Source organism: Heptranchias perlo, chromosome 10 (genome assembly GCF_035084215.1).
Source record: "Heptranchias perlo isolate sHepPer1 chromosome 10, sHepPer1.hap1, whole genome shotgun sequence".
In the NCBI taxonomy this organism is placed as follows: Eukaryota; Metazoa; Chordata; class Chondrichthyes; order Hexanchiformes; family Hexanchidae; genus Heptranchias; species Heptranchias perlo.
Genome location: NC_090334.1, coordinates 81226365 through 81242566, shown reverse-complemented (window position 1 = coordinate 81242566; position 16202 = coordinate 81226365). Strand labels below are relative to the sequence as shown.

At 49.8% G+C, this 16202-nt stretch overlaps 1 protein-coding gene across 2 annotated transcripts; it reads left to right on the top strand.

The window, feature by feature from the left end:
* Positions 1-322: 322 nt before the first annotated feature.
* On the top strand, positions 323-6865 carry LOC137326199 (B2 bradykinin receptor-like). 2 transcript variants are annotated; one of them, XM_067991072.1, is made up of 3 exons: positions 323-1420; positions 1600-1955; positions 4420-6865. In XM_067991072.1, exon 3 carries the CDS (start codon positions 4423-4425, stop codon positions 5485-5487), a length of 1065 nt encoding a protein of 354 aa, XP_067847173.1. In that variant the 5' UTR covers positions 323-1420; positions 1600-1955; positions 4420-4422; the 3' UTR covers positions 5488-6865. The 2 variants fall into 2 exon arrangements, with proteins under 2 accessions (XP_067847173.1, XP_067847172.1); XM_067991071.1 differs by lacking the exon at positions 1600-1955.
* Positions 6866-16202: the final 9337 nt, after the last annotated feature.

The following is a 16202-nucleotide window of genomic DNA, read 5'->3' as shown; positions in this document are numbered from 1 at the left end:
ATTTCCACCCAGACTGATTCTACTTCCTGATCCTCCGAGCCGAGATCCTTTCTCACCACTGTCCGTATGTCATCCTTTATTATCAGGGCTAGCCCTCCCCCCCTCCTTTTCCATTCTGTCTGTATTTTCAAAACGTCAAGTACCCTGGAATATTTAGTTCCCAACTTTGGTCACCTTGCAGCCACATCTCTGTAATGGCTATTAGATCGAACCCATTTATCTCTATTTGTGTCATTAATTTTTCTATCTTGTTACGAATGCTTCGTGCATTTACTTAAAGAGCCTTTAATTTTAACTTTTTACCATTATTCCCTGCTTTGATCTTATTTGCTGATGCACTATTACCGTTAAACTCTTTGTCTCTTCCTGTCACACTCTGCTTATCTTTACCCGAGTCGCTACCCCGCTCTATGGCCTTGACTTTTATCTTCAGATGTCTAAATTTTCACGCACCTGACACCCGCCTCCCCTTTTTAGTTTAAAGCCCTATCTACAGCCCTAGTTATTCGATTCGCCAGGACACTGGTCCCAGCACGGTTCAGGTGAAGCCCGTCCCAACGGAACAGCTCCCTCTTTCCCCAGTACTGGTGCCAGTGCCCCATGAATTGAAACCCCTGTCTCCCACACCACTCTTTGAGCCACACATTCATCTCTCTGATCTGCTTGACCCTATGCCAATTTGCAAAGTCTCCCAGGCCTCATAATCCATGGGGGCTGGATGGTTCACTGACCTCTTCGTCATCCATCCCCCTCCCACGACCAACCACCCGTGGCCCGAGTTTAAAATTGGGGCTCTTGTGTTTGGTGTGTGTCAGTCACTACCTGCCAGGTGTCACACGCCCAGTGTCACACTCTAGACCTCACACACCATTACTAGATGCTAAAACGACCTGAAAAAAAGAAAGAAATTACATAGAATGTACAGCACAGAAACAGGCCATTCGGCCCAACAGGTCCATGCCGGTGTTTATGCTCCACACGAGCCTCCTCCCTCCCGACTTCATCTCACCCTATCAGCATATCCTTCTATTCCTTTCTCCCTCATGTGTTTATCTAGCTTCCCCTTAAATGCATCTATGCTGTTCACCTCAACTCCTTATGGTAGAGAGCCCCACATTCCCACCACTCTCTGGGTACAGAAATCCACGGATTAACCTGGAGCCTTTACAAGCATTCCAACTTCCCGCTCCTTGGCATCAGGACTCTATGGATAGCTACCAGTAGGAGAGGGCAGCTTCGAACAGACCTAGTGAAAAGAATGTGGGTTGCCTCTGGCCTCAGACAGTGTTTGAGATTCCATTATCTCGGCCAAGGTGTTTGTTGACAGATTTGCGCCTGATATGAACTCGAGGAGTCAAGAAATGAACAATTTCCGACCCAGTCAATAGCTGAAATTCCCAGGGAGGACAGCATGAACCAGGTTTGGAATTATTTGAATACACTCCTTATGAATGTCATATATACGACTGCCAGATTTACTTATCAAACAGTCTAATGGCTGTTTATACAAACATCTGCACTAAAAGGCAAATGGGATGAATTGGTAATGTCAGACACAGAAAATCCAAACTATTCACACCCTCGTCTCTCTCTTCTTAGCCCTAATCGAGGGGAGAGGAGGGCAAGTGTGAGCCACTTCCTCTCTTAAATATTTACATGATGCAACAGCACTTTGTTTGTGAGAGTGCTTCCCCTCGGAGCAGAGACTGATAAAGACACAGAGCTGGGAGTGATAGCAGCACAGTCGCACAGCTGCTTCTCCGCTGAGGGCAGTTTGCCGGAGGTGGAATAATCCCGTCCTTCCCGCACCGGTGCACCTGGGCTTCACTCCACACCTGAGATTCCCCATCCCACGGGAAAGCCAGGCCGATTCTGGCACAGGGTTAGGACATTCCGGGGAAATAAACAGAAGCAAAGTCGACTCGTGAAGCATCCGATTTGCAGTTCTGCACACGGTAAGAGCCTTGTGATTTATTCTGTAACGTGCGTATTGCACATTGCCTTAAGGTAGAGTTTGCAGTGACCTGTGACGGCTGTAGGCGCCAGAGGGTAAACCTTAGCCTGTCTTCCTTCCCCTCAGGGGCTGGCGGACCCCGCCGTGGGGGGAGTGATTTTGACTTTGTGCGATAGTGTAAAACGGGTGATATCGAATCAGCAGCCTGATTTACATCTCTCCCCATTTTCATTCCCATTGACTCCAGCGGCAATAAAAATGGGGAGAGATGTAAAAACGGGCCTCTGATTCACGATCACCTGTTTCACACTGTCGCACAAAGTCAAAATCTACCCCGTGTATTCCTAACATTTTCTGTCGGTGCTGGTACAGACCGATGGATTTTGAAAAGGGTTTGATTTTCTTCCACTCCCCACCTGTGCCTTCTTTATTTCAAAATCTTTATTAAACATGAAGGTTAAATATATTTTCGTTAGTAGATTTTAAAAAATTGCTCGGGGTCACTTGACATAAGGCGATTCTCCAGCACCCATTAAAACTATGGATCAGAGCAGAGAGAATGAAAGACTTGGACTTCTACACAGCATCTTTCACAACCTCAGGACGTCCCAAAGCACTTTACAGCCAATGAAGTACTTTTGAAGTGTAGTCACTGTTGTAATGTGGGAAACAGGGCAGCCAATTTGCGCACAGCAAGATTCCACAGTGTGATAGTGACCAGATAATCTGTTTTAAGTGATATTGGTTGAGGGATAAATATTGACCAGGACACCGGGGAGAACTCCCCCTGCTCTTCTTCCAATAGTGGCCGTGGGATCTTTTACCTCCACCTGGGAGGGCAGGCGGGGCCTCGGTTTAACTTCTCGTCCAAAAGACGGCACCTTCGACAGTGCAGCACTCCCTCAGTACTGGGTCTGGGAGTGTCTGCCTGGATTATGTGCTCAGCTCTCTGGAGACCAAAGGCGGGGGTGCTGCCCTCTGAGTCACAGGCAACACCTAAATGTTTTGATTAAGAGATTGTAGGAATCTGGGAAAAAGTCACTTGAATCAAATTAAAGTCAAGACCTTTAGCGATGTAGCAAAGTATTTCTTACGAGGATTAAGCAAAATAAACTCAGTGTGTGTCTGTTAATTTATGTTGGAGGGACGGAGTGGGAGGCTTTTACGATCCGGGCCGAGAGCATCACTTGCCGACAGCACAAGGCGGAAATTGGGGCTGGGACCGCCTGCGAGCTCAGACTGCCAGCGGGCGAGGGACCCTCACTGCTAGTGTCGCCAACACTGCTTGGACATTTCCCTGGAGGTTTCATCACATGACCTCCCACCTCCAACCTCAGCCAAACGGCCTTTTCCCCCCATCTCCAATATTTTTGTAACTAATAAACAAAAGAGAGGGGGAAAAAAAAAAGACATTTTTTGACGGCCCCTTATGACTTTTGTCCCGGGTGCTGCTCGCAGGGGTGGCCAGGAGACGAATATTTAATCCCTGGAGACTCCAGGACAATCCTGGAGGGTTGGCGACCCTTACTCAGTCCAGCAGTGTGAACTTGCAAAGTTATTTCCCTTGGGATTCACAGAGGGAAGAAGGGAACTCTGTGAATGTGGGAAACCGGAAATAAAAAAACAGGAAGTGATGGAAACAGACAAAGACAGATTGGGGTGTTGGACACGCGGTGTACTGATGAGGAGTCTACCCCGAGGAGATCAGCCAGACTTTTCTCTCCACGGTTGACTGACCTGTGGGTACAAGTCCAGCTTATTCTGTTATTATTACACACAGGAGGACTGGCAGTTCATGTAACATAAATGCCTCGTGTTACTCACTCTTTACTTATATTATGTTATTTAGATATATAACTGCCTCTGTGTTGCCAAACTGCTTGTCCAACATCCAGTCCTGGATGAGCCCAAATTTCCGCCAATTAAACATTGGGAAAGAAAGAACTTGCATTTATATGGAGCCTTTCAGGGCCTCAGGAGGTCCAAAGTGCTTTACAGTCAATGAAGAACTTTTTGAAGTGTAGTCACTGTTGTAATGTAGGAAAGGTGGCAGCCAATTTGCGCACAGCAAGATCCCACAAACAGCAATGTGATAATGACCAGATCATCTGTTTTAGTGATGTTGGTTGAGGGATAAATATTGGCCAGGACACCGGGGAGAACTCCCCCTGCTCTTCTTTCAGATAGTGCCCATGGGATCTTTTATGTCCACCTGAGAGGGCAGACGAGGCCTCGGTTTAACACCTCATCCAAAAGATGGCACCTCTGACAGTGCAGCACTCCCTCAGTACTACACTGGGACCATCAGCCTAGATTACATACTCAGGTCTCTAGAGTGGGACTTGAACTCACGACCTTCTGACTCAGAGGCAAGTGCGCTACCCACCTAACGTGCTATGTTCCTGTCACAATTATGGGTTCTCGGATCAAATTCTAACTTTAACGTCATCTCTTCTTACTGACAGACGATGATCAACACAACACACAACCACCCCCTGATGTCATCTCCCAATCTCAGCACCGTTGACAGCTCCAATAGCTCGAACCCTTGCCCCGAAGTCCTGTTCTGGGATTGGCTCTACACCTTTCAGCCGATCTACATAATGGTGGTGTGCGTCACCGGTCTTGTGGGAAACATTTTCGTCCTGAGTGTCATGTACCTACACAAAAGCCAGTGCACGGTGCCAGAGGTCTATCTGGGGAACCTGGCTGGTGCCGACCTGCTCCTGCTGGCTTGCCTGCCCTTCTGGGCTGTCAACATCGCCCTCCGTTTCCACTGGCCTTTTGGGGAGTTCCTCTGCCGTTGCGTCAACTCGGTGATTTACATGAACCTCTACAGCAGCATCTATCTCCTGGTCATGGTTAGCATCGACCGCTACCTGGCTCTGGTCAAAATCCTGGGCCACGGCAGGATGCGCTCGGTCTCCTGCGCCAAGCTCAATTGTTTCTTCATCTGGGTCTTCAGCTTGTTGATGAGCACCCCCGCCATCATATTCCGGAAGGAGGTTTACATTCCAGAATTGAACCTCACCGCCTGCCTGCTCAACTATCCCAACCCGGGCCTGAGGCTGAAGATGGACGCCATGCTGATCGTCATCGTCTTCCTGGTGCCTGCCGCCATTATCACCTTCTGCACCTGCCAGATCCTCAACGTCCTGAAAAACAACCAGATGTGGCGCTTCAAGCAAGTGCGCAAGGAAAGCAAGGCCACCAATTTGGTCCTCATTGTCCTCTTGGCCTTCGTTATCTGCTGGCTGCCCTTCCAGCTCCTCAGGTTCCTCAACATCTTCTACCAAGCAAACTTACTGTCGGGCTGCATCTGGCTGGAGGTGATCGATAACGGCAACCAGATCGCCACCTTTCTGGCATGTACCAACAGCTGCATCAACCCCATACTCTACGTCATGGTGGGCAAGCAATTCAGGAAGAAGGCAAAGGAGCTGTACACCCAATCGACAACCAGGAGGAAGTCAACGCTGAATTTCAGTGACTCGGTCACCACCCAGAGAACTTCGATCTCGATAGGTCAGTAAAGGGCGAGGAGCTGAATGGGGAGCAGGCATGGAGGAAGAAGGGGCCCTGCCCTGACAATGGGGCCTGCCCTTACCCTGACTGATGTGGTGACACTGTTTGTCGTGATATTTATTCTTCCTGTAGATGACAGGAAGTGTGGTCCGAAAATGCTTGTAAATTTTGTAAATAAAAATAAAATGTAATAAAATTTACCAGGCAGAGGTTCCCAGGTCTACCCCTGAGTTAGCTGATCTCAGCCGGAGCATCAGGAGCGATGCTCGCTGCCCTTGGGCTAGGAAGTAAACTGTTAGCAAAAAGTTGTCTAATGTCGTCCCACGACTCCTGCTGTGCTGGACATCAAGTGAGGACAAGATCAAGCTTGGCCCATTTAATCTCCTCCCATGGCCCACGTACACTCTCCCCTATCATGGACTCTACTCACCCATTTAATCTCCACCCATGGCCCACGTACACTCTCCCCTATCATGGACTCTACTCACCCATTTAATCTCCACCCATGGCCCACGTACACTCTCCCCTATCATGGACTCTACTCACCCATTTAATCTCCTCTCATGGCCCATGTACACTCTCCCCTATCATGGACTCTACCCACCCATTTAATCTCCTCCCATGGCCCACGTACACTCTCCCCTATCATGGACTCTACTCACCCATTTAATCTCCACCCATGGCCCATGTACACTCTCCCCTATCATGGACTCTACCCACCCATTTAATCTCCTCCCATGGCCCACGTACACTCTCCCCTATCATGGACTCTACCCACCCATTTAATCTCCACCCATGGCCCATGTACACTCTCCCCTATCATGGACTCTACTCACCCATTTAATCTCCACCCATGGCCCACGTACACTCTCCCCTATCATGGACTCTACTCACCCATTTAATCTCCTCTCATGGCCCATGTACACTCTCCCCTATCATGGACTCTACTCACCCATTTAATCTCCTCTCATGGCCCATGTACACTCTCCCCTATCATGGACTCTACTCACCCATTTAATCTCCACCCATGGCCCACGTACACTCTCCCCTATCAGAAAGAGCTGCTTCACAGGAGCATTATCAAACAAAATTTGACACAGATGGAAATATTAGGACAGGTGATGGGTAGATTTTAAGGAGCATATTAAAGGAGAAGAGGACAGTAGAGAGTTGGAGAGGTTCAGGGAATGTCACCCTGACCTGTGTGTTCAGTAGAACTTCATTGAGATGGTGAGTTGTGATACAGTTAAAATATGATTGAGTTTCTAACTAAGCCAATTAATAATATATACCCAAGTGTTTTGGGTAACTCTTTAATGCTCGATCTTACGATGATATGAATTGTGTTATCATAGACGTGGTAATAAATTAATGTTCGTTCATGTATATCTGCATCTGACTCAATCTTTGAAGACGAGAGGACGCGTACAAATTTACTGGGTGGTGTGCATTGTTTCCGCAGTGGGTGATTTGGTTTGGGTACCTGTTAATATACTTTGGTTAATGTACGCCACTTCAGATAAAGTTGAACTTCAGGCATCTAATGAACCTTGGATATGGGAGGTAAAGTAACCCTGACCTCTGATGTGGAATTGAAGGGGATAAAGAATCATCATTTGGCCAATTCTGCTTGCGTGGTTTATGGCCTTTTCCACAAAAATGGATAACAGAAATCTGGACATCTCTCTCCCAGAAAGCGGTGGATGCTGGGGGACAATTGAAATTTTCGAGGCTGAGATCGACAGATTTGAGTATCAAGGGATAGGGAACAAAGGCAATTAAATGCAGTTGTGGTGCAGACTACCCATGATATAATTGAATGGAAAAACAGGCTCGAGGGGCTGATTGGCCTGCTCCAGTTCCTATAATTCACTATCACAACAGTTTTACAGATTTATTTCCAGTCTCTGTCACTTGCCTACATTTAACTGCACCTGCCACCTATCTGCCCTCTCCCCTTATCTGTCTATTTCTTCCTGCAGTCTCCTCAGAGCTTGCCATGGCCAACAAATTGTGACACTTTCCCCTCTATCCTCAGGTCCAAATCATTTATGTGTATGGAGCTCCCGATACAGATGCCTGGGGCCATGTCACTTGTCACATCCATTCGAGTCTCCCTCCAAAATCTCGCTCAACCGATCATTCTTCATGTGTGTGAGCCTTTGCAATGAGGGGTGATGGGTCATTCGACCGTGGGGGCATCGCAGTGGAAACCATATTGCAGCAGCAGACAAGGTGTCAGCCATGGCTCAGTGGGGAGCATTCTTGCCTCCGGGTCAGAAGGTTGTGGATTTATAGTCCCACCCCAGAGACCTGAGCAGGCCGACACGCCCAGTGCCAGTACTGAGGGGGTGCTACAGTGTCAGGGGTGCCATCTTTCAAATGAGACATTAAACCGAAGCCCCGTCTGCCCTCTCGGATGGATGTAAAAGATCCCACGGCACTGTTTCGAAGAAGAGCGGGGGAGTTCTCCAGGGTGTCCTGGGCCAATATTTATCCCTCAAACTACATCACTAAAAAACAGATTATCTGGTCATTATCACATTGCTGTGCGCAAATTGGCTGCTGCGTTTCCTACATTACAACAGTGACTACGCTTAAAAAAAAAAGTACTTCATTGGCTGGAAAGCGCTTTGGGACGTCCTGAGGTCGTAAAAGGCGCGATTATAAATACAAGTCTGTCTTTCGCTAATCTGGAGATACTCCTGCCAATTGCATCAAACCCACACTTTGGGAACCAGTTTGAGAATTTAAATTCAGTTTTTCAAAAGCTGGAATTATAAAGCTGGTACCAGTAAAAGTGACCATGAAGCTGTCAGATTGGGGTTAAAAACTTCCTTTAGGCGAAGGAAACCTGCCGTCCTTACCCGGTCTGGGCCTACATGTGACCCCAGTCTCACGCCAATGTGGTTGACTCTTAACTGCCCCCTGAAGTGGCCCGGCAAGTCACTCAGTTGTACAAAGGGGCGACTAAGGATGGGCAATAAATGCCGGCCTTGCCAGTGACGCCCACATCCCGAGAATGAATTGGACAAAAGGGAAATCTAGATGGCTTATAAAAAGGTTAGCTCCCAATCCTCAAATATCCATGCGATTCCCCACTAAATTTTTAAGTATAAAAGCAACTTAAGAATTGAAATTGACGAATTGTTTTTCATTTGGCTCAAATCGTCTCAACAACTTAACGTCAGTGCCTTTAAATCACAGCCTACAATTATGTTTTTTGATGAGGGAATAAATTGCTTCATTATTTTTGCTTCCTGCCAGATGCTCCTTCCCCTCCTTTTCAATCAGATTTCCATCTGCCTGACAATATTACTTTGTTCAGAGAATTATTCTCAAAATGGTAATAAATCACAGGTTGGGATTTGTGTTCAAGGTTTGCTCAGGGTGTGACTTGTTGAAGTGACCTATTCACAGATTGATACCAGTCCTTTAAATAGAGAAAACTGCTTGTGAGATAGGCATCAATTGAAGCTCTTTCTGAGAAATCAAGGTGAAGGGACGAGGCCGACAGTGCAGGTCATCGCCAAGGTGAAGGGACGAGGCCGACAGTGCAGGTCATCGCCAAGGTGAAGGGACGGGGCCGACAGTGCAGGTCATCGCCAAGGTGAAGGGACGAGGCCGACAGTGCAGGTCATCGCTAAGGTGAAGGGACGAGGCCGACAGTGCAGGTCACTGCCAAGGTGAAGGGACGAGGCTTACAGTGCAGGTCATTGCCAAGGTGAAGGGACAAGGCCGACAGTGCAGGTCATCGCCAAGGTGAAGGGACGAGGCCTACAGTGCAGGTCATCGCTAAGGTGAAGGGACGAGGCCTACAGTACAGGTCATCGCCAAGGTGAAGGGACGAGGCCTACAGTACAGGTCATCGCCAAGGTGAAGGGACGAGGCCGACAGTGCAGGTCATCGCCAAGGTGAAGGGACGAGGCCGACAGTGCAGGTCATCGCCAAGGTGAAGGGACGAGGCCTCCAGTGCAGGTCATCGCCAAGGTGAAGGGACAAGGCCGACAGTGCAGGTCATCGCCAAGGTGAAGGGACGAGGCCTACAGTGCAGGTCATCGCCAAGGTGAAGGGACGGGGCCTACAGTGCAGGTCATCGCCAAGGTGAAGGGACGGGGCCTACAGTGCAGGTCATCGCCAAGGTGAAGGGACGGGGCCGACAGTGCAGGTCATCGCTAAGGTGAAGGGACGGGGCCTACAGTGCAGGTCATCGCCAAGGTGAAGGGACGAGGCCTACAGTGCAGGTCATCGCCAAGGTGAAGGGACGGGGCCTACAGTGCAGGGCATCACCAAGGTGAAGGGACGAGGCCGACAGTGCAGGTCATCGCCAAGGTAAAAGGACGAGGCCTACAGTGCAGGTCATCGCTAAGGTGAAGGGACGAGGCCTACAGGGGACACTGAGGCCCAGGGGATGCTGAGACCCAGGGGACACTGAGACTCAGGGGATGCTGAGACTCAGGGGACACTGAGGCCCAGGGGATGCTGAGGCCCAGGGGATGCTGAGACCCAGGGGATGCTGAGGCCCAGGGGATGCTGAGGCCCAGGGGACGCTGAGACCCAGGGGACGCTGAGACCCAGGGGATGCTGAGACCCAGGGGACACTGAGGCCCAGGGGATGCTGAGGCCCAGGGGACACTGAGGCCCAGGGGATGCTGAGGCCCAGGGGACACTGAGACCCAGGGGATGCTGAGACCCAGGGGACACTGAGGCCCAGGGGATGCTGAGGCCCAGGGGACACTGAGACTCAGGGGATGCTGAGACCCAGGGGACACTGAGGCCCAGGGGATGCTGAGGCCCAGGGGACACTGAGACCCAGGGGATGCTGAGACCCAGGGGATGCTGAGACCCAGGGGATGCTGAGACCCAGGGGACACTGAGACCCAGGGGACGCTGAGGCCCAGGGGATACTGAGGCCCAGGGGACGCTGAGACCCAGGGGGGACACTGAGACCCAGGGGATGCTGAGGCCCAGGGGACGCTGAGACCCAACCCAGGGGATGCTGAGACTCAGGGGATGCTGAGACTCAGGGGATGTTGAGGCCCAGGGGACACTGAGACCCAGGGGACGCTGAGACCCAGGGGACGCTGAGACCCAACCCAGGTGACGTTGAGACTCAGGGGATGCTGAGACTCAGGGGATGTTGAGGCCCAGGGGACACTGAGACCCAGGGGACGCTGAGACCCAGGGGATGCTGAGACCCAGGGGACACTGAGACCCAGGGGACGCTGAGACCCAACCCAGGGGATGCTGAGACCCAGGGGACGCTGAGACCCAGGGGACACTGAGACCCAGGGGACGCTGAGACCCAGGGGATGCTGAGGCCCAGGGGACGCTGAGACCCAGGGGACGCTGAGACCCAACCCAGGGGATGCTGAGACCCAGGGGACACTGAGACCCAGGGGACACTGAGACCCAGGGGACGCTGAGACCCAGGGGACACTGAGACCCAGGGGACACTGAGACTCAGGGGACGCTGAGACCCAGGGGGCACTGAGACCCAGGGGGGACACTGAGGCCCAGGGGACACTGAGACCCAGGGGACACTGAGACCCAGGGGACGCTGAGGCCCACTCGATCGCCATCAACTAATTGAGCTAATCTTTTTCTCATGGTGTTTCTGACACATAACATAGTTCAGTGGAAATTACTGTGCGAAAGGGTGATTCCGATGACGACAATTTGTATTTATATAGCGCCGTTAACGTAGTAAGGTATCCCATGGCATTTCACAGGAGCATAATCAGACACAGATTGACACCACTCCAAAGAAGGAGACATTAGGACAGGCGACCAACAGCTTGGTCAAAGAGGTAGGTTTTAAGAAGTGCCTTAAGGAGGAGAGGCGGACAGGCTCAGGGAGGGAATTCCAGAGCTTAGGGCCTAGGCGGCTGTTGGCATGGCCGCCAATGGTGGTGCGAAGAGAGTGGAAGATGCACGGGAGGCCAGAGTTGGAGGGACGCAGAGTTCTCAGAGGGGAGTAGGGCTGGTCCTCAGCCACTGAGAAATGGCTTTTAAATCGTTAACAGTTCTCAGCCAAAAAAAAAAACTCTTGTAAGTCTAAAAGCAGCAGCGATTGCTCCAGACATAAACACATCCCACAGCCACCATTCACAGTCTCCAAATAAAGAGACTCGATTTCATGGAGCAAAGGGAATCAGACACCCTTTAAAGCGGTCAGCTGTAGTGGAATGAGCTCATTAGAGCTGGAATCAGAGTAAAGAAACGTAAAGGGCCGATTGGTTTTTTTTCCAGAGAGATTCTGTGGACTCCAAGACCTTCTTCCTGGTGTTGACGCTGCTTAATCCGCGGAGTTTTACCTGGGTCTGGAAGTCTGTTGCTGATCGACCGACACCAGGATTAACAACGTAAATATCAGGAGCTCGCTCACAGATGGCGGGTGTCAGGAATCATTGGGAAGACCGAAGCCACTGTCTTCGGTCCCCGCCACAAACTCCGCTCCCTGGCCACCGACTCTATCACTCTCCCCGGCCACCGTCTGAGGCTGAATCAGACCGTTTGCAACCTCGGCGTCCTATTTGACCCTGAGATGAACTTCCGACCACATAATCCGCTCCATCACCAAGACCGCCGACTTCCACCTCCGTGACCTCGCCCGTCTCCGCCCCTGCCTCAGCTCATCTGCTGCTGAAACCCTCATCCGTGCCTTTGTTACCTCCAGACTCGACTATTCCAATGCTCTCCTGGCCGGCCTCCCATCTTCCACCCTCCGTAAACTTGAGCTCATCCAAAACTCTGCTGCCCCGTATCCTAACTCGCACCAAGTCCCGTTCACCCATCACCCACTGTGCTCGATGACCTACATTGGCTCCCGGTCCAGCATTGCCTCGTTTTTAAATATCTTATCCTTGTTTTCAAATCCCTCCATGGCCCTCGCCCCCCCTCCCAATCACTGTAACCTCCTCCAGCCCTACAAGCCTCCGAGATCTCTGCACTCCTCCAATTCTGGCCTCTTGTGCATCCCCCACTCCTTTTGTCCCATCACTGGTAGCCGTGCCTCCAGCCGCCTTAGCGTCCATTTTTGTCTGATAACGCTCCATGGGATGTTTTGTAGGGGACCGGTTTGCAATATTGTGAATGTTTTTATGTTTTCACTTTACTCTGTAAGCTTTTCTCAAGTTGTGATATAAGTAAAATATTCAAAGGGAGTGCAGGTTGTAGATAGGACAACAGCACTGGAACATGAGAACAGGAGGAGGCCATTCAGCCCCTCGAGCTTGTTCCGCCATTCAATTAGATCGCACCTGATCAGTATCTCAACTCCATTTCCCTGCCTTTGATCCACATCCCTTGCTACACTTAACTAACAAACATCTATCGAACTCAGTCTAACTGACCCCCAGCATCCGTAGTATTTTGGGGGAGAGAGTTCCAGATTTCCACTCCCCTTTGTGTGAAGAAGTGCTTCCTGACATCACCCCTGAACGGCCTGGCTCTAATTTTGAGATTGTGTCCCCCTCGTTCTGAACTCTCCCCACCAGCGGAAATAGTTTCCCTCTATCTACCAGTTCGAACCTTTTTAACATTTTAAACACCTCGATCAGATTACCCCTCAACCTTCTATACGCGAGGGAATACAAGACAAGTTTATGCAACCTGTCCTCGTAATTTAACCCTTTAAGCCCCGGTGTCATTTCGGCCAATCTGCGCTGTATCCCCTCCCAAAGCCAATATATCCTTCCTGAGGTGCAGTGCCCAGAGCTGAACGCAGTCTCCAGATGGGGGTCTGACCAAGACTCTGTACAACTCAAGCATCATTTCCTCCCTGTTTGTATTCCAACCCCCTTGAAATAAAGGCCACTCATTCTCCAACGTGCGCTCCTATCGTATGGGACTCCCTGATAAGAGCAAGGGAATGCAGAATCATCTGGGAACATTAACTAGGCACCTCACTTTGTATCTGAACATCTTTAATTTCCTTCTATGTAGTTGTATATTGAGAAGCAGGATTTCTGGTTGTCCGACTCATGTGAAGAGTGGCCGTGTGCTGGGCGCTCAGCCCTCTCCGGTGACTGCAGTCTGTAAATAGTTTGCGTGTCAGGCTGCTCTGGGATTCTAGTCATTATCGCCGTGTTCCCATTGCTGATATTTTCTTCCTCCTGGGTTGCTAAAGGAAAGAAAAACCCATGAGAGCATTGCTTGCAACACTGATCGAATCCTTAGCAGGGCACGGTCCTGTGGCTGCCTGTCTCTTCTTGCCTGGTGGGAGGGTCGGTGACCAGAGGACGCAGATTTAAAATAATTGGCAAAAGAACCGAAGGGGAGATGAGGAGAATTTTTTTTTACGCAGCGAGTTGTTCTGATCTGGAACGCGCTGCCTGAAAGGGCGGTGGAAGCAGATTCAATAATAACTTTCAAAAGGGAATTGGATAAATATTTGAAAAGGAGAGATTTGCAGGGCTATGGGGGAAAGAGTGGGGGAGTGGGATTAATTGGATAGCTCTTTCAAAGAGCCAGCACAGGCATGATGGGCCAAAAGGCCTCCTTCTGCACTGTATGATTCGGTGATTCCTTATTTGTTGGTCTAGACACTGAGGGGGGCAATTTTCAACTGCCAGCTGCCCATTTCTCACTCCATCGAGGCCCAAATCTCATCCTGATGCCCGTCTGCCTGGTCTCTTAAATATGTAAATTAGGTCCCATGGCAGGAAGAAATTGTATCAGGAGTGCCCCTCCAGGGCCTCCCAAAAAATCCCAGCCCGCTGTTGGTCCATTCAAGAACCCCCCTCCCACCCACTCACCAGCCCCGGGATAGCCTCTCCTATCGGCTGTGGCGACTTCACCCCTGTTTTGGCCGCTACTTGAAAATCTCTCCTGAGTGTCAGCAAGCTGTTCGACCGTGGGGAGCATTGCAGTCGAGCCCAGTGCTGTTCTCATCTGATGCTCCTGTGTCTTTATTACTCTCCTCCTCTTGCGCTCTCTCATTCTCTCTCTCTCTCTATCACTCACCCTTTCTCTCTATTTCCGTTTTCCTATTGCTTTCCTCCTTCCTCACTCACTTTCTCTCTCTGATAATCTGTCCCTGTGTCTGTGTGATACTACCCCCCTTTCTCACTTACTCTCTGTAACCCTTTCCCTGTATTACTTGACCTTTTCGCTGTTACTCTGTTCTTTGCGTCCATTACTGACCTCCTTCCTCCCCGTTACTCTCTTCCTGTGTCTGTTACTTTGTCACTCTCCTCTTTCCCTTCACTCTCTCTGTTTGCCTATTACTCACCCTTTCTCACTGTCTCTATTAACTCTCTGACTTGCTCTGTTAATCTGTCATTGTGTCTCTCCCCATTTCTCTTGGTCTTCCTCTTTGTAACTCTCTCACTGCATTATTCTCCTTGTCCTTTCTTTCTCTATTATTCTCCTCCTTTGTCTCGATTACTCTTCCCCCATTCACTGCCTTTTCCTTTGTTACTTGTTAATTGTGTCCATGTGATTTATATCAATTAGTGTTAATTGTGTTCAGGTGTTGTGGATCAATTGGGGACTCTCATGTATCCATTTATAAGAGAGCTGATCTAGGGTGGAGCTCCGTGAATAAAGGCTTGGAAGCAACTGAAGACCAGGCTCTGATATTCGGTCTGTCACCACCGGGCTATCCAATTCGTAACATTACTCTCTCCCTGTGTCTCTATTACTCTCGCCCTTTCAATGCCTTTTCCTTTGTTACTCTCTCCCTGTGTCTCTATCACTCTCCCCCTTTCTCACTGTTATTTGGAGCACCGTAGGAGGGGGTGGACGGGAGAGTTGGCATTGGAAGATGGGGAAGGGCAGAATCACCAGCAGGTGGATGAATCTCGTCTGCCGTGATTGCATCCTTGATGTTGGGACTTAGGACAGTTGGGCCTAGGTTGAGCCAGGTGATATGGTACTGACTGATCTTGGGGGAACGGTCCATCCAAGGTTAAAACTGATGATCTTGTCTAGTGGGGAGGAGCTTGGGACACAATGGGGGGGGGGCGGGGGGCGACATTGGTCTTGGACAGTCTGCTTTACACTTCACCGCTGAAGTCAATAGAAAAGAGAATCGGGCGGGTGTAAAACGGGCAGCTGATTCTTATCACACATTCTACATGGCCACCAAAGTCCATATTCTAACTGCAGTCTAACCAATAATTTGTACAGGTAAATCAAAATAGGCAGAGAGATTTCAATTGAATGCAAGCAATTGGTTTCCCATGTGTGCTGTGTGTGTGTGAGGCCCGGAGACTACTTCAGGGACTCGCAAGATTTACCCTTGGGTGTCAACTTAACTCCCAACTATAATATCTCACCACCAGGCAGGTGCAAAATGGAAACTGGAACTGGTCCACTGACACAGGGAAGGGGAGAGGCATGTGCTATTCTGACAGGCACAGTGTAAATGGAATATTTATTCCCATGCTCTGTCTGAACTAGGAGTGTTTGATGAGGCAGATAGAGCTTTACTCTGCATTTATTCCTAAACTCTGTCTGAACTTGCTGGGGAGACCAGAACTAGGGGTCATAAATATAAGATAGTCATTGATAAATCCAATTCAGGAGAAACGTCTTTACCCAGAGAGTGGTGAGAATGTGGAACTTGCTACCATATGGGCAGTGTAGATGGAGCTTTATTCTGCATTTGTTCCCAAGCTCTATCTGAAATATAAATGTTAGATGGGGGTAGTGTAGAGGGAGCTTTATTCTGCATCTAACTTGTGAATTCCCTGTTGGATTTATTAGTGACCATCTT